Source organism: Balaenoptera borealis (genome assembly GCF_965194805.1).
Source record: "Balaenoptera borealis genome assembly, chromosome: 4".
NCBI classification, from domain to species: Eukaryota; Metazoa; Chordata; class Mammalia; order Artiodactyla; family Balaenopteridae; genus Balaenoptera; species Balaenoptera borealis.
Window position 1 is genome coordinate 51817407 of NC_138861.1, and position 26264 is coordinate 51843670.

The following is a 26264-nucleotide window of genomic DNA, read 5'->3' on the forward strand; positions in this document are numbered from 1 at the left end:
TCAGGGTAACCATTTTATTGAACAAATTATACAAACCTATGTGATCAATTATCCAGACTTATTTTACAAACAAATTAACTTTAATTTGGCTATATTTGGTAAAAATAAGGGTAATTTTAAAGAAAAAAAATTACGTTTTAATAGATATAAAATTTTAGTTTTGCTACTTAAGGTCCGTATCTACTGTCTAAAACTCACTTTTCAAATAGCTCTTTGTTGCTATGTTATATTATTGTAAAGCTTAATTGAGTTATTAAGAAGGTATTTTAAGCTTGTTTCTAAAGCTGATCATTGTAATCTATTTTTGGATGAAGACTAGATGCCCATAATCTATAACCAGGGAATTATACATACTAAAAAAAAAAAAAAAAAATGTAAAGGACTGTGTCCAACCTAGATAAAGGCCTCTTATCAGGTATTCTTAAGTACATCATGCCCAAGACAACTGAAGGGGATCAACTTCCAAGACTTAAGGTACTTTTCCCCTAATTACTAGAAGTGCCCAACGGAGGACTTCCTGAGCCCTGATGTCAGTCTTCCCCTCCCTTCAGCCCTTACAAGTGCCGACCCTTTATTCCAATTTGCAGCCAGACCAGTTCTTGCTCACTGTCAACAGCACTGGGGACACCTTCTGTACTCTTCCTTTGCGACAATCTCTCGGGCATTAACACCTGGTTGGGAGACTACTTTGGAAGGGATAACATCTAAAGTTGTAAGTACAAATCTTAATTAAACTGCATGGTGGATTTTGACACGGGAAGAAAACCTTTGGATGGCTAACTATTGCTCTGGTTAAAGCTGCTATAGCCATGGAAATGGCTGCTCCAACAAGGGCTATCTCACAGGTGGGAGCCGTTGCTCCAGCCGAAGCTATTATCCCAGGGGAAAACCCACCCAAGGGTGAGGAGAGACCTCCTTTTATCCCAAGCTACCCAACGGGCCCATTGTCAGCCTAGTTAGCACACGCAGCAGCGTAAGTTACCAACCAACTGCCCCTACGGTTCTGACTCCAAGAGAAATTTCTGATAAAAATCAAGGAACAATAAGAGTTCATGTGCTTTTTTCAATGTCCGATCTAAGTCTGGCAGAGGATAAGTTGGGAAGTTTTTCTGAGGATCCTGAACTTTTCACAAAGGAGTTTACTGGGTTAATGAGATCTTTTGATCTCACCTGGGGGGATTTACGGATCTTATCCCACTGCTACACCCCTGAGAAAGAACAGCATATACTACTGGCAGCCAGAGCCCATGCTGACCAAGTGGCAGCCCAAGCCCAAGAGGGCCACACGGTACCGCAGGTGGGAAACAACGCTGTGCCCGAAGCAGATCCACAATGGAATGGCCAGATACATTTTATTGGTAGGGATGGATGGGACCATATGATTCATTGTTTAAGAGGGTATGAGAAAGCTTACAGTGAAACCCGTCAATTATGAAAAAGTGAAAGAAGACCAACAGGGACCAGATGAAAATCCTACAGCTTTTCAAGGGAGATTAGTGGACGCTTTTAAAAAGTATACAAATGTGGATCCCTCCTCCCCTGAGGGAGAGGCCCTTTTGGCTCTGCATTTCATAGCCCAGTCTGCCCCAGACATCAGGGACAAAATTCAAAAAACAACTGCCGGTCCTCAGATCCCTATGAGTGATTTGCTCCAGTTGGCTTATTCGGTTTTCAATAATAGGGATGTGGCCAAAAAGACTGAACGCACCCAGAGAGATAAACGAAAAGCCCAAATGATGGCAATGGCTTTGTCCACTTAGAGACCACCAAAGGGGAGGCCAGGCTTTCTAGGCCAATTTGGCCATAGCAGACCACAAGGCCCATGGGTACCCAGACAAAATCAGTGTGCCCTGTGTGGACAGAAGGGACACTATAGGAAAGATTGTGATTGATGTGCCCTTTGCAAACAGCCAGGAAATTGGAAGAGGGAATGCCCCAGATGCCAGAGAGCGAGGGGGGCCCCTCGTCCTTTGATGGTTTCACAATCAAAGGACTGAGGGGGTCCAAGGCCCAAGGTAGCCCTGCCTAAAATTACCATCTACATAACTAATGCTGAACCTCAGGTGGTCATTGAAGTGGTGGGCCACTTGATAAAATTTCTTACAAACACTGGTGCAACCTTCTCAGTCTTAACATAAAAGATTGGAAGCCTTAACAACCATAAGAAATAAAGAAGGGAGTATCAGGAAAGAGACAGGGACACACTTTCCTGGGACCCCTTTTGTGCAACATCAATGGCTGGTCGTTTCTATATTCCTTTCTGTTCATGCCTGACTATCCTATTTTTTTAATGGAAGAGACATATTAACTAAGTTAGGGTCCACTCTGTTTCTCAAGGGACAAGGAAGGCACCCTTATCACCAAATGATATTAACAAAAAATAAAGAAGAACAGATTAAATCTATAACTGAGATAACAGACTCCATAGACCCTAAAATATGAAACACTGACGTTCTAGGCCTAGCCAAAAACAAACAGATTGAGGCCTTAAGTGACCCTCTTCCAGATTTAGAAACTGTTTGGGAAAAAATGGTTTGGATCTTCAAAATCATGGTTATAATCTCTTTTAATGACTCCTTTAATGCTTAATTTCTTTTAATTTATATCTTTTCGTAGACTCATCCTCTGATGCTTAACATCCAAGAGGGCTTAAAGGATGATGTTAAACAAAATGACATTGGTTTACAGTTCTCCCAACAGAGAAGGGACAGTCAGCCAGGTGTTTTACTCCTTCCCCAGGCAGGCCTACTTCCCATCTCAGCAGGAAGCAGTTAATGATCAGTTGTCACCCCTTACTCCCTTTTAAGCATAAAATGGTAAACACCTGGAGGGGGGAATGATAGGGACAGAGTAAAGGGACAAAGCAGGTGATTAAATAGTTAATCAATCCCACTAGGGGATTGTAAGTAGAAAAAATATGGGAGACCCCTGTAAGTTAATGATTACTCAAGAAAGCAGGTTTGCTTAACCACAAAACCAAGCAGGCTCGCTTAGCAACAAAACCAGGCAACAGAAGCATGAGACATGCCCCCAAACAATAAAACAATGGTGGAATGAGACCCACATCCTGCCCAGTGAGCTCAGTAAGTTAATGATCCCTAGGACATGCTCTCTGCACACATAAAAAACAATAATTTATAGAAAGGTGCTCATCGTACAGAGACCTGAAATAATTTTGTACCGTCCTGGCTTGACCATGTAGAGACAAAAAGCTCCCCTGCCCAACCTGGAGAAGAAGCTGATGATGGAAGCATGACGTCTACTCAAAAATGAAGAGGAAAGTGGTCTTTTCTCCCTCCCCACTTTTCCTTTGCTTATAAAACTGTAGCCCACTAAGTTCTCGGGGTGCGGCACCCTCTCGCCCACCTGCTTGTAAGCTTCACAAGCATCCTATTCTAAAAAATCACTTCTTATTTCTCACTTTGCCTCTTGCTGGATTCTTTCTGCACCAAGACATCAAGGACTGGGCTCTTCAGAGCCCCCTGAAACCACACCTATCAGTTTCAGGAGGACTGTCTACAATTCCAGAATTCATGGCAGTGGTTACGGGCAGATGCTGTTTTCATTTAAGTTTCAGGCTAGAGATTACGCCCAAACAAAATAACAGACTCAGAAACTCAGCCTTCATCTGCATCTCCCACAAAACCCAGCTCCAAGGCTCTTTTCCCCACCAAACACAAAAAACACTCTGATGGCAAGTCTGATGATTGCTCTACAGTAATGAGCCCACCAGGGGAGCTAGAAGAGGCCCAGCTCCAGAGGCCCAGCTCCCAGCTAGAAGAGGCACTCCCATTGAGGGTGACAATGGCAGGACAAAGTCTAGGACTAGTACTTCTGCATCAAGCTGCAGAGCAAGGTCTGGCTACTCTGGAAGTTCACATTTTCTCTGTGTCTCCCCTGAGCTCCATTCATCAGAGATAGGACCACATACAGTATTCTTATTCCTCATTTAAATCTCCTTAAAATGATGAAAAGCTAAGGCGGGATAGTTCCCTCAAATCTATAGAAATACACACTGACAGGCTTCTAAGAAGTATAACTAAGAATCACATCACATAGATAATTTCTACTTTGGGGACAATTTAAGTGCTTGATATGCCTGCAGAAACACATTGTTCCAAAGGCCGAGGCAATGTCTACTGAATTTGAGTCTGAGATGTCTTTGTTGAGTTTGAGAAACCAGATGAAAAGACATCGAAACTGTTAAAAGGTAAACTGAGGCATGTTAAAATTTTTAAGAGTTTATTTGAACATTTATCTATTCAAATGGTCCAGAACCAAACTGGAAGTGGTTAGGAACACGCCTCGGACAGGAGCCAGGGAAAAGACATGTGAAGAAAGTGTGAAGCAAAGAAAAAGAAATTATTTGATTGGCTATAGCTTAAAGCCTAGTTGGCTATTTGTGACTAGTTATCCTTAGCATTCTGATTTCCTAACCTTGAGGCAGTTACAAACTTAGATTTGGGTTTGCTTATTTAGGCTGCCACAGCATAGAATCACATCAGTCTAACGCCCTCCTCATTTAATTAATTTAAGAAACATATGGAGGAAGTTGGCTGTGTGATCAGGAGGCCCCCTCCAACAATGCTGACCCTTGGCCTAAACCTCTTACCTGTCCCCCAGCCACACAAGACACCCTATGGAGACCCATATCCCCAAAGAGTACTCTTATCCTAGGGCCAATGCAGCCTCAGAAGCTCCTTATAGCCCTCCCTTGAATCAGGGTTGCAAGAACTCCTGCCTCTCTGTAGCAGACCCCAACCAGAAAAATACTGTCATGTTTATAACTGGGGGAGGATAGGTAGGAAAAGTCCACGCCAGAAGGCTGGATCAGCAAGGGCTGCCACTTTAGAACTTTCCTCATCCCCAGAGGCAGGCATCCAAATCTTTAACTGAAGTGCTTATCTGATGTGAGTCTATTTGTTTTGGCTGCAGAAGAGTGGTGTCTCTGGGTTACTGTTTATCACTGCCCTCCAGTTAGGTGTCCTTAAAAGTGAGCTCATCTGTTTCCAACTTCTGAAAGAGTAAGTTGCAAAGTCAGCTGAACAAGTAAGCTTCAGGATGCTACTGCTTTGTCTCGTCCTTGGAGCATGTCTTTTATTTTCACATAAAATATCCTAAGTTGAGTCTAGGGACCTGATTGCAAACATCTGCCTGTTAGTCTGTCTGTTACTTTAAGAAAGGAAGAAGTTTATGCAGGTAAAGTTTCTATTAGGACTAGAATTGGTATACCTTTAAGTCCCCTTCTGACTCCTATATACATATACATATGTATGTATATATAAAATTTATATATGGAATATATATTTATGAATATTTGTATATTTATATAATATTGCCAGATAAGAAAAATATTTAGTTTTTGTCTCTAGTTCCTGGCACAAAGTTCCTAAAGTCCTTGGAATTTCCTGAGTGGCGTCTTTTATCATTCATAAGGAGCCCCCTTTGAGCGCACCAGAGTTTATACTAATGAGGGGACTTTTGTAAAGTCCCAAAGAATGGGGGCTGGTTGCCAGAGAAACCAACCACCTGACTAGTGGGTTGGAACTTTTAGCCCCACTCAGATCTCCAGGGGAGGGAGAAGGACTAGAGACTGAGTTCAATCACCAATGGCCAGTGATTTCATCCATCATGCCTATGTAATGAGGCCTCCATAAAACCCCAAAAGGACAGGGTTCAGAGAGCTTCAGGGTTGGGAAGTAAGTGGAGGTGAGGGGAGAGTGGTGCATGTACAGAAAAGGCGTGGAAGCTCTGTGTTCTTTCCCACATACCTTGCCCTATTTATCTGCTCAATCTGGCTGTTCCTGAGTTATGTCCTTTTATAAAAAACTGATAATTAGGTAAGTGAAATGTTTCCTAAGTTCTGTGAGTCACACTGGCAAATTAATCAAACTCAAGGAAAGGGTCTTGGGAACCTCTGATCTATAGCCAATGTAGGGAAGCAAAAATTTGTCACCCCAAAATGTGTCTCTTTGACATGGAGATATTTTTAAGCTGGTTGTTTTTAAGAAACAAATGGCTCAGGAAGAGCTTTTACCTTCTCCCCTCTCCAACTGCCTAAAAGACTTTAGAAAGAGGATCTGTTCCGGGAAGGAAGCTATCACCATAGATAACTACAGTATAATGTGAGCTAGGTGTGGTAGACAGGGAGGAACCTAGCAAAATCTGTTCATTAAAATTCTCTCTGAGTCCTATTATTTCTGTATGGTCCAGCAAACATTTGTTTACCAAACATTTGTTCTTTTCATTCTTTCATTTCTTTCTTTTCCTTTGAAGCCCCAGGCCCCTACCCCTTCTCCTTAGTCCAGGAGACCATATATACCTCATTTTACCTGACTGTCTTTGGAGGCTCTCCTGTTAGGATTCCCCATATATATGTAATTAAATTTGACTTTCTCCTGTTAATCTGTCTCATGTCAATTAATTCTGAGACCAGCTGGAAGAACCTAGAAAGGTAGAGGAAAACTTTTTTTCCTCCCCAACAATGGTAGGTCAGAAGCACAGGTAACAACCTGGACTTTTTTTTTTTTAATTTATTTATTTTACTTATTTATTTTTGGCTGCGTTGGGTCTTCTCTGCTGAGCGCGGGCTTTCTCTAGTTGGGGCGAGCAGGGGCTATTCTTCGTTGAGGTACGTGGGCTTCTCATTACGGTGGCCTCTCTTGTTGCGGAGCACAGGCTCTAGGCACGTGGGCTTCAGTAGTTGCAGCACACAGGCTCAGTAGTTGTGGCTCACGGGCTCTAGAGCACAGGCTCAGTAGTTGTGGCGCACGGGCTTAGTTACTCCACAGCACGTGGGATCTTCCCGGACCAGGGCTCGAACCTGTGTCCCCTACATTGGTAGGCGGATTCTTAACCACTGCACCACCAGGGAAGACCTGACAACCCGGACCTGTGATGGGCTTCTGAAGTGGGGGTCAGCGAGCTTACAGAACTGAGCCTGCAACCTGTGGGCTCTGATGCCAACTCCAGATAGATAGTGACAGAACTGAGTAAAGTTATAGGACACTCAGGGGTCGCAGAGTTGCTTGATGTGTGGAAAATCCACACGTCTGGTGTCACAAGCCAAGTAGTGTTGTAGTAGAATACTGAGAGCAAACGCGGACGGGAGGAAGTGTGTCTTTTCCTTTACAAATATAAAACGAAATTTCCCAGGGCCTTGATGCTTCTGTCTACAACTGAACAGGCTGTGAGCTAGTTTTGTAAATTTATTAAGGACCACCCCGTTGCCACCACCACTGGAGACAAGATATCACAGAATCACTGTTGAGGTTTTAAAGAAAGGCGCTGAAAGACTAACCCAATTCCCTAGAATACTAAAATTCAAATGAGAGACTTGCCCATAGTCACTCAGTAAGTGATTAAATGGGATAATACATGTAAAGTACCTGTAACCGTGCCTGGCACAGAGCGCTATCCAGAAGTTGGCTATGATTAACCCCTTCGAGCAGATATTCTAGCTGCAGGCCCATAGCATCCCACACACTCGCTGTTCTGGATTATACGAACTGCTTTGAATTGATAATCAAGTTTAAGGTTTTCCCTTGCGTAATGCATGTCTGTTAACTCTGAGTACGATTTTAATGTACATTCTCGGATTTGGCCGCTTGGTGCCCTTTTAGCTTTAAAAAGGAAACACCGCAAATCAGTATTTTGGGTTCAATAAGTTTTTCTCGGTGTTTTTTGTTTGTTTGTTTTCCTGTTAACAACTGCTACGTATTTTGATAATAGGAACTCCTTTACCTGAAGAACTCCCTTACAGGTCACTTTGACCGCGATCCTTCCTGTTTCACGTTACTCGAAAAGCTCCGAGCATCTGGTCATCCTGCTGACGTCACTGCGCATGCCTGCCTGTGACCGGACGCTCGGGAATGACGTCAGGCCCCTGCGGGTCCACGCTCTCCGGAGCGCCATGCTGGGCGCGGCAGGCGCGGGGCTCGTGCGGGGCCTGCGGGCAGGGACGCAGGTGTGGCTGTGGGGCTCGCGCGGCCGCTCCCTCACCTTGCCGCACGCGGCCCGTGGGCTCCACGCGGGAGACCGGCGGCCCTCAGCCGGGCGGGGGCCGCTCGAGCGGCGGCCGAGCCTGCCTGCGGCGGCGATCGTGAATTCGGCGCCCCGCCCTCTGCAGCCCTACCTGCGCCTCATGCGGTTGGACAAGCCCATAGGTGAGTGTGGACGGACGCGGCGGTCCGGGGGCTGCGGGCGCAGTGGAAGTGACGCCCGAAAGCCGGGGCTCGGCCGCCAGGCGCCGAATACCGTCAAGACACCCGAACAGGGCGATCTCCGAAGTAACCGGCCGGCTGTCATGCCTCTCTGAATCCTGAGCACGTGAGCCGGGCAAAAAATTCGCTCATTTGCACAGTCCGTGTTTAAGTAGTGAATCGAGCAGAAATTCCGTACCCGTATCTCTGCATTTGCGCAGATTTACAGTGTGGAAGCACGTCTACGTTCATTATGTTTCATCCTTCCCATAATCCCAGAGCAAATAATTGAGACGATAAAGACGCTGAGGAAATTAAGGCTCTTTGGCAGAGCCAGACCAGATGATGCTGAGTTTTTTTAGCTCTTTGCCCTGCACCGTCCGTCACACAAAGATTTAATTCATTTGGATGCTGCAGGTGCAGCATTTATGCACTACTTATCAGCTCACAGTCGCCTCCTAAGGGAGGATTTTGCTGAACTTCCTATTTAAATTCACCTTTCTCCTCAGTCTCTCTTTACCCCTCCTTTTTCTTCATAGCATTCGCCACTAGCCTTATGCATTTATTGGTTGATATACTTCTCCAATACAGTATAAGCTCCACTTATATGGGACTTTTATATCTATTGTCTAGAACAGCCTAGCAGTAGTATTGAATGAATTAAGTCCTACAGCACTGGGTAGCCTTAGGGCTAGAAGGAGCTATGGAAACTTTGTACTTTCAAAGAACTCCCAGTCTAGTTTAAAAAGACACAGTATTGGGTGAGTTGGAGAAGATTGGGTTAATAGTATTATGTATGTTAAGAAGATACACGTCTGCTTGCTTTGGTTCTAAATAAGATGACTGTAGGATTTTTCAGACAACTTATGCATAATACTAGTAGAATTCATTCAGCGAACATTTTTTGAGCCCTTACTGTATGCCAGGCACAATAAGTTGACAGTAGTAGAATTCCAGGTTTGATACTTCTTTACTTAAATTCTTCTTTTGTGGGGTAATTTTATGTTTATTGTTTTATCTTGTTGAATTTTGATCTTGTTAAAAAGTGGGTTTCATTGTTTTTCAGAAAGGATTACAACTTCCTACAACCATGTCACAAACTACGTTGTTTCAGGAGGTTTCAGCAGGTAGCACTCTTTCCACTAAATTGGTGGTATAACTGGTTTTACCACGTTTATGGCTGAAACTGCATTTATGTTTTCTTGAAGATAATTTGTAACTAGTGAATGAATCTTAGACTCAGTTTACACAAGCTCTTTGGTCTGCCCATCACCTCTCAGAATGCTTACTCACTTTATAATCTCCCAGAGAGTTTTTACTTTTTCTGTAATAAATATATCTTTCTGAAACCTATTGTATCCTCCCACCTCTGCATCCTTCTTCATGGGAGAGAACAGAATGAAAGTGTCATAGGGGAGACCAAAAAATGTTGCTGAGAATCGGGAGGGGCAAAAGAACAATAAGAACTCATGGGTATTTAGAGCTTTAGGTATCCACAGTGATAGCCTGGAGCCAAACTGCTTGGGTTTGAATTCCAGCTCTGCCATTTTTTTTGCCTGTGTGGCCTTGGGCAAATTACTGTCTCTATGCTTCAGTTTCTGTGTTTGTTAAATGGGTATAAAAGAAGTTGTGCCTATCTCATAGGTTTGTTGTGAGAATCAAAAGTATTGTAGGACAGCACCTGGCACAGAGTAAGCACTATGAATTTGTTATTGTTTTCATTATCACCATTATTAATATTGTCTTATAACAACTCTAAGAGGTAGATGATGTTCTTTCCCCTCTTTTGTAGATGAGGAGCACTGAGGCTTCAAGTTTAATATACTTCAGTGTGTAGTGTCACTTACTAGGAGCAGACATTGAACCGTCACTACAGGAACCCTCCTCATCTGTAGGAGTGCCCTGCAGATTCCTATCAGTGAATACGGTACCTAAAATGCAGACTTAACAGCCAAGGAAATTTTGACACTGACACAAAATGCTATAGGTGGTTACACATCTTTCTCTTTAGAATTCTTTTTTAAATGGAACCTTCATTTCTACTTGTACTGGGAAAATGCCTGTGAAGTAGTGTTCTTTTTTTTCTATCAGGGCAGGATCAGCTAGCTACTCCTCTGTCCCTCTGAGCTATACTGATAGGTCCAGGGAAAAGGAAGTGGTTAAACCCATTGTGTTCTAACCTCTTCATGCATCTGTTTCCTCATCTGTAAAATAGGAATAGTAATAGTGCCTACTTTATAAGGGTATCTTTGAGGATTAAATGAGTTTGTATATATAAAGCATTTAGAACACTGCTTGACATTTCACAAACATTTAGAAAATGGCATTGTTGTTATTGTTTTAGATGGGACACACTGAATATGAGTCTGTCCAGGACAACCTGAATTCAGGTCTAGACTGGTCATTTCTGATTCTTAGCCTCTCCTTGCCTTGCCTTTTCTGTGTGTTTAAGCCCCTTTTGGAAAAGCCTTCCTGAGTTTTTCCTACTCCATCCCCCATTAACTTGGGTGGCACTGTTTTATGCCTTTATAGCATCCTGTACTTTCCCTGTTGTTGAATTGATCTATTTCAGTGTTATTTATTTAACTGTGTTTCTTCCTTTTGCTTTATAAGCTGTGTGTAGGCAGAAATCAGCCCTCACTTAGTCACCATTGTATTCCCAGTTCCTGGAACAGCTCTGGCACAAAGTATGTGCTTTATAAATATTTGCAAATGAATAAAGCTTAAATTTAATGAAACTTAAACATGATCATAAGGACTTTGTCATTTGACCATTTTTGTACAGGATCTGATTTTTCTTTAGCCACATGTCCTATTTATTCCACTTTTTGAGGAGGAAGAAATTATCCTCTACCCTTCTAAGTTAAGTCTAAGAATTAAGTTGACATGAGACAGATTAATAGGAGAAAATCAAACAAAAATTTAATAGCATGTGTGGGTGAGAGAGACCCAGGAAGACTGAGTAACTCACCAAAATGGCCAAAATATCCTCACCTTAAGTATCTTCAGCTAAAGACACAGCAGGATATTGGGGGTAGTGGTTTGGGACTTAAAAGGGGGGGAAGGTAATTCACTGGAGATAGAAAAGTAAACGTTTGGTAAACGGGCATCTCTGGTCTCTAGGCTCTATCAAGTTTCCCCACCACACCTAGCCCATATTTTTGGCAGATATCTGATGATAACTCTACTCTGGTAACATTCTTGAAAATGTTCTTGATTCTTCTGTTTCTTAAAAATAATCGGCCTAAATTAATCCTCATGCCAAAGGGACACATTTGTGCGGTGGCACTCTTATATTGCTAATATACACCCTTATATTACTAATAGGAAAGAAAAGCTCAGAATTTATCTAACAGGTACAATATCCAAACATTTGTTGAAAGATTTTCTTTTGAAAATAGGATATCTACTACAGGTCATGTGTGAAGGCTCCTATCCCTACAATTTATTTGGTTTTAGCTTAATTTCATCTAGTTTATGGGCTGAGTACCAAGAACTAATCCCATTTGTGCATGTAGTAGCAAAATATTAAAAAAACCAGTAGGTTAATCCTTCTTTCCCGCCAAACCATTTCATTATATTATATTAACAACAATAAAGAAAGTTTTATTAAAGTTTTTTGAGCAGGTAATACATGCAGATGATACAAAATTTAAAAAGGTGTAAGGGTACAGAGTGAAAACTAAGTCTTCCACCCCTTTTTCCCAACCAATCAGTTTTCTTCCCCAAAGGCAACTCTCAGTATCAGTTTCTAATGTTTCCTTCCTGACATCGTTTGTGAACAAACATTCAAATGTATGTATTTGTTTTATATGTGTATGCATGTGCGTATATACACGTACACACACACACGTACAGGAAAACTCTTCAGCTTGCCCTCCGTAGGAACTGGAACATTTGCAGCCTCCAGACATATATGACTATCCAGCTCCCCAGAGTATGTTATCAGCCTTTGGGTTGCGCCAGTCTGATAAGTGGAAAATGTTATCTCAGTGTAATTTCCATGTGTATTTATCAAAGTTGAGTATCTTTTCATTGGTATAAGAGCCATTTGTATTTTCTATTATGTTTTTTGTCCATTTTTCGATCAGGCTTTTGATCTGTCTTCAGTTTCTGGGAACCCTATATATTAGGGAGAACAGTCCTCTGTTATATGAGTTGCAAGCTTATTTTCCCAGTTTTGTCATGTGTTTTTGACTTTGTGTTCCTTACTTCTCTTGGATCCAGGGTTTCAAACAAATGAAGACAGCTAACTTAATTTGTACCTTTTTTGTCTTTTTATTTTGCTTAGGAACCTGGCTACTGTATCTGCCATGTACTTGGAGCATTGGTCTGGCAGCTGAACCAGGTTGTTTTCCAGATTGGTACATGTTATCCCTCTTTGGCGCTGGAGCTGTTCTGATGCGTGGCGCAGGCTGTACTATTAATGACATGTGGGACCAGGACTACGATAAAAAGGTAGATTCGTCCCAGAAAGGAACAGAGAGGCTCCTCTCAATTCTGCAGAGTAAGATGGTGGCATCACTTTTGAATGCCACATAAAGCAACCAGGATCGTTTAGTGTCCTCACTGAAATCCAGCGTAAGAAGTGCCAGTATCAGTTGAATAGCTGGTGTTGCAAAGTGCAGTGTGCTTCCTTTCCCAACAGAGGAGCGGCCATGGGGGCAAGGTGTGTACATCATTTTTACAAAATGAATTAGAATTTGGAAGGCCAGAGAAAGGATGTTGGGAGTGAAGGTGAAAATTCTATCCTGAACCTTTGGGCGTCTAAAAGAACTGTCACCCCTTCCTTTGAGATATATGTTGGAGCCATAACTATTCATATGTAAATCAGATCTTAATTTAAATGAATCAAGGCAGCCCTATTAGCATTTGCTATAATTATTTCTTTTAAAAACATAATTTTATTTTTTTCTCCTTAGAAAAATAATACATGTTTATTCTGAAAAATTCAGACAGTACAAAAATAGAAAGGATAGAAAATGCAAGTCTTCCTTATCACCTCCCCCAAGCCCCCAGAAAAAACTTCATTTAAAGTTTGATACATTATATTTCTCTAGATTAATTTCTATGCATGTTCTAATGCATGTGTGTAATTATTTCTTTGTTCTTCAATAGACCGTTATTTTCTCAAGGGAATGGTCCGTCTTGTTTGCCTTTTATTCCAGCAGCCATACTATAACAAGTATAAAATCATTAAATGCTTGAGTAAATAATCAAGTAAAATTTCAACTTAGAAGAAATCCAGGGTGAATTATGTGAAGTAAATAATCATGTGACACTCACATAAAGTGAATAATCTTCCCTGGTTTGCCTTTCATATAAGTCTTAGTTTTCCTTAAGCAAAGCACACCTATAATGATTTTTAGCTTATGGAACAGTGTCACATTAATAATTTTTAAATTGAAAAACATTTATTGAATACCTACTGTCTATGAGACACAGTGACAGGTTCTAGGATTGTGTGGATGAAAGACAACATTGCTGACTTCAGTTTAGTAGCTATCAAGAGATGGTGTCCACAAGGGCGCTTACTGCAGACCACCTACCTTACCTTAGCATAATGCAGGGGTTAGAGAGAAGTTTTGATGGGGTGAGGTGGGGTAGGGTGACTTTGGAACTATGACAGACTAAAATGGCAAAAAAAGCCCGGGCAGGAGGGTGAAGGCCACTCTAGGCAGAGGGAACAGCAGACACAGAGGCATCGCTGTGAGACAAAGTATATTATGCTTGACAACTGCAACTATGTGGTTTGTGTGTGGCTGGAGGGTAGGATAGTGGCAGAGTGGCAGCTGATGCATGGTAAAGGCATCTCTATGTCTCGCTGACCGTTGGGATGCTTTGATCTATGCCAGGAGATGCGTACTTTCTTGTTTTGGGGGTTTGCACATCCTCGTCAGTTTTTCATCTGCATAACCATATGAATGAGGCTTCTGGCCAGTATCACTTCAAAATAATTATTGAACACATTTAGAGCAGCCTAATGTCAAAATCCTGGTTGTGATATTGTACTGTAAAGTTTTGCAAGATGTTACCCTTGAGGAAAACTAGATAAAGGATACATAGGATCTCTATATTTCTTATAATACAGAGATTTTTTTTTTTTAAATTGCATGTGAATCTACAATTATCTCAAAAGAAGTTTAATTTAAAAATAACATAATCAAACCAACCAACATTTTCTACTTTTTTAATTAACGAAATAGAGCCATTTAGTTTTGTCTTAAGTGATTTTTATTCTCACTAGATAAAAGGGAACTGATTAGATATCTTACATCTCCCCCGTGCCATTTTTCTCTGATTAGAGGACTCCAGAGTCTATGTTGACATACAACAAAGCACTTAAATGAGTATTTTGTAGCTATGGTTTTGCTAACATGAATTTTAAAATGTTATGAGCATCTCTTTTACAGAATGGGTTTAAAAGCTTGGTCAAATTGTAACGCTTACCTTACAGTTTCTTAAAGACAGTATGTTTATGGCTGAGGGTTTTGCTTAACATGTTAGATGACTAAGTAAATTGCTAATACATTAAATGATAAGTGAATTACTATTAGGTTATTTGGGTTAAATGTGTTTTATTGATGATGTATGTAATCTGCTAGTCATGCGATAAACATTAGGTCCAATAAACATTGAAATAATATCAATACACAGGTGTTAATGATATGATTTAGTAAGCTGTGAGCATTCTAGTTTCATAAAAACCACATAGAATATGTTTTTTGATCATCATATTGCATCATTTTTATTCTTTTGATGGAGTGCTTGTTTATTTTCACCTCTCGAGTTTGGCCAGGCAATTACCATTGTACTGAAGGGGCAGTGTAATTTTGTGGTTAGTACTGTGGTTGGTGCGACTGGACTGACTGTGCTACCTTAGTATCTGTGACCTTGGAAAGTTACTGAGCCTCTCTGCCTCCGTTTCCTAAAACTTAGAAATGGCAAGAACTTGTGAGTGGCTAAAAGAGAGTTGTTACAAGGCTTCAATGATGTGATGCATATATAGCTCTTAGATTATTAGCATTCAAATACTGGCAGGAATAATCATAATATCCTAAATCAAATATAAGAACATAAATATTGGGCTTCCCTGGTGGCGCAGTGGTTGAGAATCCGCCTGCCAATGCAGGGGACACGGGTTCGAGCCCTGGTCTGGGAAGATCCCACATGCCGCGGAGCAACTAGGCCCGTGAGCCACAACTACTGAGCCTGCGCGTCTGGAGCCTGTGCTCCGCAACAAGAGAGGCTGCGATAGTGAGAGGCCCGCGCACCGCGATGAAGAGTGGCCCCTGCTCGCCGCAACTAGAGAAAGCCCTCGCACAGAAACGAAGACCCAACACAGCCAAAAACAAATAAATAAATAATTAAAAAAAAAAAAAAAAGAACATAAATATTATTCCCACTTGAAACTACAGGGACCAAATCAAGGATAAGATATCCAGTTCTGGCACTAAGCAAGATGAGTCATTACAGTTTTTGACAAACTGTTTTATTGCACAGTGAAGCATGCTATAAATTGGGTCAGCAAATTTCTTCTGTAAAGGACCAGATAGTAAATATTTTAGGCTTTGTGGGCCACACAGTCTTTGTTGCAACTACTGCACTCTGTTACAGCGTGAAAGCAGCCACATACAATATGTAAAAAAATGGGTGTGTCTCTGTTTCAATAAAATTTTATTTGTGGACACTGAAATTTGAATTTCGTATTTTCATGTGGTACAATACATTACTCTTTCTTTGTTTATTTTCAGCCACCAAAAAAAGTAAAAACCATTGTTAGCTCATGGTTCCATACAAAAACAGACAGAAGGCTGGATTTGGCTCACAGGCCATAGTTTGCTAAACCCTCGCTATAAATTATACAAAAATATGTTATATTAATTATAGTTAACATTTATTGCATCAGGCATTGCATTCACTCTGTGAGGTAGGTGCTATTATTACCTCTCCCTCTCTTTCTGTTTTTCCTTAAATAGGTAAATAACCTAAGCCTGAGGGAGGTCAAGTAACTTGCCAGAATTCACACAGCCAATAAGTGATGGAATGCTAGGCTCTCTAATCCCAGATCCTGAGTTCTTAACTTCCAGCAATGCTGAAAATTTTGTTTATGCACTTTATTTGTGGTTGAATTTAGAATAATCACATTTCATGATTTCTTGGAAGGAAAAGAATAATATATATTATTTGTTCACATAATTGCTCTACCTGTTCATATTCTTACAGTGAGTTTGCCCTTTATATATGGGTGCAGTTAATATAAGATTACAGCCCCATTCCTACACAGACTGGCAAAAACACTCCCACTTTCAGACTCAGATAATCTGTCTTCTTTCTTCATGTCTGATGCCTGATTGCAATGCTTCCCATACTCAAAGCATTTACATGATATCAGCCTTATCTAACATGCTCTGCACTTTCCTCTTTCCTGAGAATTCTTTATTTTTGTCCCTCTTTGCTCCATGGAAATTGAACATATACTTGCTAAGTTGGGTAGGTAAATAGTTAGATTGGGAAGTTGCTTTGTTTTGTTTGTTTGGAGATGGGGATGGGAGAAGGAAAGAAAGGAATGAATGGTGGGAATTTTTAGTTCTTTTCAAAGCTATTTTAAATAGGAAGTTTTGATTCTTGGTAGTACTTCCAATGTTCACCTTTTATTCATATTTCTGCCTTAGTACGTACCATGGGCCAGTCTCTGGCGTAAATGTTTAAGTAAATGATTGAGCTATTCCCGGACGCTAAGGTATCTGTTTTTATGTTGTTAAGGTTACAAGAACAGCAAGTCGCCCAATAGCTGCTGGAGACATTTCAACTTTTCAATCCTTTGTTTTTCTTGGGGGACAGTTGACCTTGGCACTGGGTGTTCTTCTGTGTCTGAATTACTACAGGTACAGTATATGTGTTTTTCATAATCATGTAAAAAATCTTTCCTTTGACATAGAAGTACGTATAAAATAAAACAGAAATATCTGTATTACAAAGTTGTTTATTACCTAATCAGGCATCTGTAAAGTTAGCAATGTAAGTCACCACACATTGTAAAGTCAAGAATGCTTTCAGCCACAGGAATGAAGAGCTCAGCGTTTCGTTTATTCTGCACCACCTCCAGTACTTGCACTATGTGTTCCCTAAAGGACTCAAGACACTTCTCCTAGGTTTTCTAGGTGCATGCGTGGGAGTGTGTGTATATACCCATTTGTATAATTTTATTTATCCTGGTAGTATCTCTGAAGCGTTAGAGGCAGAAGTGATTATGCACACTTTGCAAAAAGAGGAACTGGGTCTTTCCCAGAGTCGTATTCCTAATCAATGACAGAAGAAAAAAGAACTCATTCTTATACCTCTGAAACAGAGACAAAATTAGACTTTTGTGCACCAGATGGCTGCTTACATAGTGCTTCAATAAGACAAAAAAGAGGAGGAGTTCAGCAAATAAGCATATTTTATAGAGACTAGACTTAATTGCGTATCTTGTTCTGATAGCTTCAGTCAAGTGAGAACACTTTGAAAGGTTATTCCTGGAGGGGTAGTGTTAAGTGAGCTGTGAGCTTCCTAAAAACATCTTATCTGACTGTCATCCTTTCATAGGTACTTTGTGACCTTATCCTCTTCTAGAGAAGTAACCCCTTGTGCATATAGGGAGGGATATCTTGACTCTAATTCTCTGTTAGGACATCTCAGTTTACTAGCTATCTTAATGTTTGAAAGCAAAATTTAGGCAGTAGCACATGGGGAGTATTGTGTTGGATACTGGGGCCAGATGCCTTAGGTTTGCCTCCTGGCCCTGCTACTGACTAGCTGCATAACAATTGGCAAATTACTTTCTCTCTTTGACTTTAGTTTTTTCATCTGCAAAAAAACAAGTAGAATAAAACTACCTGCCTCGTAAGGTTGTGGTGAAAGTTATAATGAGTTAACATATGTAGAGCAGTTAAAATAGTCCTAATACATCAAAGCAATATATGTGTTAGCTATTCTTATTTTGTTTCATTGTTTGTAACACTTAAGATATTTTCTAATTACCCTTTATGTTAATTGAAGTCCAGGAATCAAGGTCGAGGAAGAGAATTTTACATAACAAAAAATACAAATTAGATAAATCATTTCCTCATTAGTGTTGCTATTGTCTTATTTACCGATTTTTAAGAGATGGTGATATTAATCTTTTTAATGTTTTTTCTTGATTTCAGTATAGCTCTTGGAGCAGCATCCCTACTTCTTGTCATCACCTACCCGCTAATGAAGAGAATTACATACTGGCCTCAATTAGCCTTGGGTGAGCTTGAAATAACTATAAGTATTTCCTTCAGTACCCTCAAGCTATACTTTTATATCTAATATCAGTGCGTGTGTGTGGTGTGTGTATGGTGTGTGTGTGTAATGTGGCAGAGATAAAATGTTAAGTCAGTCATGAAATTTTCCAAACCAAAAATAGATTTTCATGTTTTAATGGAGGGCAATTAGCCATTTTTATTGGCTAAAAAATCTTGGACATCTACTAAGATTATCGTCATTATTATTTTCTGAAATGCTCTTAAAAATCTAGGTATGTCATGAAGAAAAAAAATTAGCCGCCTTGACTTTACCGCTCTCTTTAGGTAGTTGATCTAGATGCCCTGAAGATTCTGGGGATTGGAATAGAAAGCACTCTGAGGCAGGAGAACAAGAGTTGAAGTGTGTGATAGCTTAGCTCCCTTTCTGGGAAGCCTTCCTTAGACTTAGCAGAAGAAAGTTAGCCAGTCTCTCCTGGGCTCCCATAGCACTCTAATGTGACACTTACTCATTTCAACAGCACTAATTCAACAGGAAGATATTGAGAGCCTACCCTCTCTTCCCGTTAATAACTTGTAAACACCTAGAAGATAAGCATTCTTTACGTATGGATGGTGCGGCATCTAACATGGCGCTTGGCACATCACAGGTATTCAATAAATATTTGTTGGCAGATAGAGGAAGATAGGTAGGTGAGTCAAAATCTATTGCAAAAATGTCTACTCCTAGACTTTTCTGTTCTATTCCTAGAATAGTCTAGAGTATTAAGAAAACTAGTATTTTTACTTTAAATATTTATTGACACCCTGACTTGTACTTTGTGCCAGGAATCACACCAGGTACTAGGAAAATAAACATGACTGAAACACATTCATCATCTTGAAGGAGCAAGTCCCTCAGGTACCTCAAAGTCAGTGGGTCCCAAACATCTTCTCAGAAACCCTTTTTCTCCTCCACATTGCCTATTTCCACTTAGAATCCCTCCTCCTCAGTTGATGAAGTAGCTCTCGTCTGTGGTCCCACAGAGCATGCATGTCAGTGTACCTGAGGGACTTGCAGGTGGAGATGTCCAGCAGGCAATTCAGTATCTCGTCTGAAGCTGAGGGAGGTGATTAGGCTTACACATAGATATTTAGGAGTTGTCACCATGTGGATGTTTGTTTACAGTCCTCAGAGAGGGTGGGCTTGAAGAACAAGTGTTCCTGTCTAACTCTTGTTTCTGTAACTTAAAGGGGAAGTAGAGCAGTAATGGAAAAAACACAGGAGTTTGACTCAGATAGGTCTTAAGTTCAAACCCTAGCATCTAATACTATTTATCATTGGTGCCAGTCGTCATACTAGGTAGGATAAATGTTGTTCTCATGAAACCTCCTATTTATCAGCGGGATATTATTCTTTGTGTTAGCTATGTTATTTTAATCGTTAATTAACCTTTCTGGTTCTGTTTTCCTTTTTGGTAAAATGTAGCTAATTACTACCACATGAGAGACTTGAGAAAATTTAAGGAAGAAACATATCTGAGAAAACAGCATACACAGAGCCTAGTACATAGAAGCATTTAATACATGCTGATGCCTCTCTCCTTCTGTTTGGAATTCTAAAGTACGTTTAGACTTTTCTCCTCTTTCTGTTTCGCTAATTATAGGGTTGACTTTTAACTGGGGAGCATTACTTGGATGGTCTGCTGTCAAGGGCTCCTGTGATCCATCTGTTTGCCTTCCTCTGTACTTTTCCGGAATTATGTGGACTCTAATATACGATACTATCTATGCTCATCAGGTAAAGAAATATTCTTTTTCGTAACTTTGGTTTAACTGTTATCATTTTTTAAGAACTTTAAAATAAGAACTAAATTAAAAGGAAAGTGTTTTTTCTTTAGGCTTTTTAAAACAATTGAGATCACATTGTATGTGTCACGTGTGCAACGTTATATTTCGACTTCTGTATACACTACCGCATACTCAGCATCAAAAGTTTAGCTTCCGTCCATCACCATACCATTGACCCCCTTTACCCATTTTGCCCTCCCCCTTCCCCTTTCCCCTTTCCCCTCTGGTTACCACTAATTTATTCTGTGTATCTATGTGTTTAGTTTTATTTTGTTTGTTCATTTCTTTCTTTCTTTTAATATTCCACACATGAGTGAAATCATAGTGGTATTTGTCTTTTTCTGTCTGACTTACTTTACTTAGCATAATACCCTCAAGATCCATCTATGTTGTTGCAGTTGGCAAGATTTTATCTTCTTATGGCTGAGTAATATTCCACTGTATGTATATACCACGTCTTTATCCATTCATCTGTTGATGGGCACTCACATTGTTTCCATATCTTGGCTTGCACATAACACTGTGATGAACACTGGGGTACATATATATCTTTTTGAATTAGTGTCTTTGTTTTCTTCAGGTAAATATCCAGAAGTGGAATAGCTGGATCATATGGTAGTTCTATTCTTAACTTTTTGAGGAACCTCCTTACTGTTTTGCCATATTTATATTCCCACCAACAGTGCACAAGGGCTCCTCTTTCTCCACATCCTTGTCAACACTAGTTACTTCCTGTCTTTTTGATAGCCGTGCTAACAAGCATGAGGTGATATCTCATTGTGGTTTTGGTTCACATTTCCCTATTAATTAGAGATGCTGAACATCTTCTCACATGCCTATTGGCCATCTGTATGTCTTCCTTAGAAAATTTCTTCAGGGCAATGTCTATTCAGATCCTCTGCCCATTTTTTGATTGGGTTATTTGTTTTTTTGTTGTTGAGTTCTTTATATATTTTGGATATTAACACCTTACCGGATATATGATTTGCCAATATCTTCTCCCATGTGGTAGATTGTCTTTTCATTTTGTTGATGGTTTCCTTTGCTGTGCAGAAGCTTTTCAGTTTGATGTAGACTCATTTATTTATTTCTGCTTTTGTTTCCCTTACCTGCGGAGACATATCCAGAAAGATATTGCTAAGACTGATGTCAGGGAGTGTACTGCCTATGTTTTCTTCTAGGAATTTTGTGGTTTCAAGTCTTTAATCCATTTTGAGTTAATTTTTATGTATGGTATAAGATAATGGTCTAGTTTCATTTTTTCCATGTGGCTGTCCAGTTTTCCCAGCGCCATTTGTTGAAGAGACTGTCCTTTTTCCATTTTATGTTCTTTGCTCCTTTGTTGTAAATTAATTTTTCGTATATGGATGGGCTTATTTCTGGGCTCTCAGTTCTGTTTCCAATGATCTGTGTGTGTCTGTTTTTCTGCCAATACCATGGTGTTTTGATAACGATAGCTTTGTAGTATAATTTGAAATCAGGAAGTATGATACCTCCAGCTTTGTTGTTTTTTCTCAAGATTGCTTTGGCTTTTCAGGGTCTTTTGTGGTTCCATACAAATTTTAGGATTTTTTGTTCTATTCCTGTGAAAAATGTTGTTGGTATTTTAGTAGGGATTGCATTGAATCTGTAGATTGCTTTAGGCAGTATGGATATTTTAATAATTTTAATTCTTCAAGTCCATGAGCACAGAATATCTTTCCATTTCTCTGTGTCTTCTTCATTTCTTTTAACAATGTCTCATAGTTTTCAGAGTACAGGTCTTTCACCTCCATGGTTAAATTTATCCCTAGGTATTTTGCTGTTGTTGTTGTTGCGATTGTAAATGAGATTATTTTCTTAATTTCTCTCTCTTCGAGCTCACTGTTAGTATATAAAACACAACAGATTTTTGTATATTGATTTTGTACCCTACAGCTTTACTGTATGTGTTTATAATTTCTAATAGGTTTTTGGTAGCAACTTTAGGGTTTTCGATATATAAAACCATGTCACCTGCAAATAGTGATTGTTTTTCTTCTTCCTTTCCAATTTGGGTGTCTTTTATTTCTTTTTCTTGCCTAATTGCTCTAGCTGGGAATTCCAATACTATGTTGAATGAAAGTGGCAAGAGTGGGCATCCTCATCTTGTTTCTGATCTTAGAAGGACAGCTTTCAGTTTTTCACCATTGAGTATGTTTGCTTTGGGTTTGTCATATATGGCCTTTATTATGTTGAGGTACATTCCCTCTGTACCCACTTTGCATGAAGCCTCTGATGTCACATGACCGTGGTTACAACACTATATGGAAATGCTTACAAATAAAGTTGCTGGAGGAGACCAGTCAGCCAGATGTGAGTGTATCATCAAGACCTAGCTCTACTTAAACAGGAAGGATTTGTTGGGAGAGGCAAGGAATAAACTGAGCCAGAAGTGAAATCTGAATGGATGTGATTAGGTGGCAAGTGAACATTTTTCCACATGTGTGATTTTAGCACGATTGCAACTAAAATGTGTAGGAAATTATTGAGATGTGAAAACTCTGAAGTAAAGAAGAGCTATGTGAAGAATTAGAGTTGAGTTTGACTTCTAATTTATTAGTAAAATTATAGTTGAAAGTCAGTATAGGGTCATAAAAGTACGATGATATGTAGAAATAGGTCTGGAAGATAATTTTAGCAATAACATTTAACTTTGATTTGGCCTGCACCTTCATTTTTGATCAACTGTTTCTGAGTTACTGTCATGTTCTTTAAAAGACAGTTTCTTCTGGAATTAGATGGTAGTGATGGTTGCACGACCTTGTGAAGATACTAAAACCACTGAATTACATACTTCAAAATGGTGAACTTTATGATATGTGAATTAAATCTCAGTAAAATCCAGGCAATTTCTTACTACTTTCTAATGTTAGGACAAGAGAGATGATGCTCTGATCGGGCTTAAGTCCACGGCACTGCTGTTCCGTGAAGATACCAAGCAGTGGCTCAGTGGCTTCACTGTGGCAATGCTGGGGGCACTGAGCCTGGTGGGAGTGAACATCGGTCAGACTGTGCCCTACTACACCGCTCTGGCTGCTGTCGGAGCCCATCTGGCTCACCAGGTTTGATCTTTTCCTTATCTTTCCCTCTTTTTTCTTTGGTGTAAATTATTAAAATTATTTAAACAAAATGCCCTCTGTGTTTACCAAGCAAGTTACTTCCTTTAACAACTACTTGGCTTGTACTGCCTTGAACTGCCCCTTCCCTGCCCCAATATGTCATATAAGAAAGCTAGCTGTATTATTCTAGGGAAATAATGTAAACCTAAACCTAGATTTTTTTTTTTTCCTTCTAATTTTCCTAGAATTATTTCTGATGTGTGTCTAGAAAAATTTGAGCAATGTCTTAAGGTTGTGGGTTGAGTTGAATTACTCTGAAAGCAAACTGATCAACACAACTGTATTGTTTAAATGTGGGCATCTATTGATGGTTAGCAAACTAATCATTCATTTGTTTGGGTCACACTGGCACAGGGACCAAGGCAAGATAAGACACAAAATGCGAAGATGTCAGAGTTCTGCCTACACAGTAGGAAACTGCCAGGATGTTCACCCAGCACCTCAGCCCCACATGTTTATATGGCAGGTCTACATCACTGACTTCTGTAAAATGAATGAACTAAGTAGAATTTAATTAAATAGGTTGCTTGTAAATGGACTGTATTTTTGCATCAGTATTACTGTTATTTTCTTTGAACAGAATCGGAAAGATGTTAGTAAGCCTGTATTTAGATGATCTATTTTATACAGATTGGTGCATGTGTAAGCAGGACTTGCATAACATGGTATGAAGGAAACTAAAATCTGATGTGCATAAAGTAAACCACATACTATATCACCTTCATTGTTTTCCTCACCAGGAAAGCTAAAAGGTATGAATGAGTGATTCTCCACATTTCAGCATTTTCCTCTTCAGAATTTCTCAGCATCTCCTTTTGGTCATTACTCAGCTCCATGGGAGTTGTTATCATCAGTTGATTGTCTGATTAGGATAATGGATGTTTAGCAATATTTAAGCACCTGGATACTAGCAGAGGAAGGCAAAAATTATGGGGATAATCACAAATATTATAGGAAATATTTGGAACCCACTTTATATTCTGAATTGCCTTTGTGGTCCTCTGCCTAGTCCTTGACACAATACTTTAAGATGGACATAGTCTTCTAGTATTTGGAGAAAGGAAATCATGATGATTTTAAGTCTGCAGGTCACATAATAAAGAATAGTTGAGGGCTTCTGATGCTTAAGTCCAGGGAAGCGTAAAATAGGGACATGAGACTTTCTCAATATATTTGCAGGACAACTGTGGAGAAAAGAGAGTATGTTTGGTCCCTACCTGCAGATCTAGGATTTTAGGTGCCCTTCTCTATGTGGGGATGGGAGGGAGATTTTAACATGTATGGGGGTACTTTGGGGTATCATAAATAAACTGGGGAGGGACCACTACAGGCATTTAGTGAGCGAGGGCCAGGCACATTAAATATCTCTTGATGCAGTAGACAGCCCTGCACAGTAGAGAGTTGTCCTGCCCAAATGTAACTTGTTCCTCTGTTGAGAAACATTGCTCCGAAGAATAAAGCTAAACTGGAGGGTAGGAGTTGTAGAGAGCAGATTTTAGATCGATCAGTTTAAGGAAGAATTTTCTAAATAGAATTAAAAATAGCATGTGTTGCCTCTCAGAGTGTTCCTGCACCCGTCAAGTGTAAGTCTTTAGCTTAGATGATATCCACTGAGAGATATGGTAGATTTTTTCTACATTGGAAAACAATCTGGGGTACATTAAAGGCTTCCCATTGCTTAAAATTCTATAACAAAGTGCTGTTATCTTCTTCATATTGATGTGTTTATTTGTGATGCCTAAAAGTCCATACTGAGTTCTAACATGGCATGTATTCTTTTCTTATAGATTTACACTCTGGACATCCACAGACCTGAGGATTGTTGGGATAAATTCACCTCCAACCGAACAACAGGACTAATAATTTTTTTAGGAATTGTCCTTGGGAATTTGTGGAAAGAAAAGGAGACAGATAAAACAAAGAAAAATATAGATAATAGAATAGAAAATTAGCAAATTAAGTTTATCTGGGGATTTTTAAAACAAACTTTTACAAAATACTCTCAGGTCTTATTACCACATAATTAGATTTGAATAACAATCTTACAATATGTTAATGAATTACAAACCAGTAGATGAAGTTTTAGAGCATTTTTGCCTGGATTTTAGTTCAACTATGTACTAGTCAAATTCTTCCCCGTCACAAAAACCAGGAACTCTTCAGGATTTGCGATCACCTGGAGTATTTAAGTTATAATTCTCATCTGCAGTTACAGGGATTATATGAGTTTCGGCACTTTAGAAAAAAACTTGATGTGTGTCTCATCTAAATGAATGTCTCTGTAGGAAAATGGACTCTCTTTTTAGGGCAAAATAAAGGCTGCTACAGAAAGTTGAGGCTTATTGTTCTTTGCGTTGACCTTTACTTACTGCCAAAAGCTGTAATTCAGGAAACTGTTCTGTTTTTTATATTTTAGGAGAATTTAAATCAGTAAATAAAATTTTTTACCTGTTATACCTGTACATACTGCTGTTTGTTACCAACCCTGACATTTATTTGAGAGGTCTCTGTGTACAGCCATAGTGACCAGAATGGGCTGGCAGTCACTAATGATGACTTTAATTTCTATTTATTTATTTTCTATCTCAGGTGATTGTAATTGATAGGATAGTGGTATATTGGTTAGGTGTAGTAACTATTTCTTTCCTTACCCCCTTCAGAATATTCTCAACACAACAGCCACAACGATTTTCTTAAAACCTCTATAAGGCCATGTCATTCTTCTTCTCAGAACCCTCCAGGATCTTCCCAGGTCACTCAGTACAAACTAAAAGTCTTGTCACCTGCTAGGCCCACCATGATCTGACCTTGTCTGTGGCTCC

The 26264-nt window shown here is 39.7% G+C and overlaps 1 protein-coding gene across 1 annotated transcript; it reads left to right on the forward strand.

The window, feature by feature from the left end:
- The first annotated feature begins 7828 nt into the window (after window positions 1–7828).
- COQ2 (coenzyme Q2, polyprenyltransferase) lies at window positions 7829–25896 on the forward strand. The gene is made up of 7 exons (XM_082391176.1): window positions 7829–8165; window positions 12493–12659; window positions 16968–17089; window positions 18392–18477; window positions 20119–20252; window positions 23197–23385; window positions 25230–25896. Exons 1-7 carry the CDS (start codon window positions 7844–7846, stop codon window positions 25392–25394), a joined length of 1185 nt encoding a protein of 394 aa, XP_082247302.1. The 5' UTR covers window positions 7829–7843; the 3' UTR covers window positions 25395–25896.
- The last annotated feature ends 368 nt before the right edge of the window (window positions 25897–26264 follow it).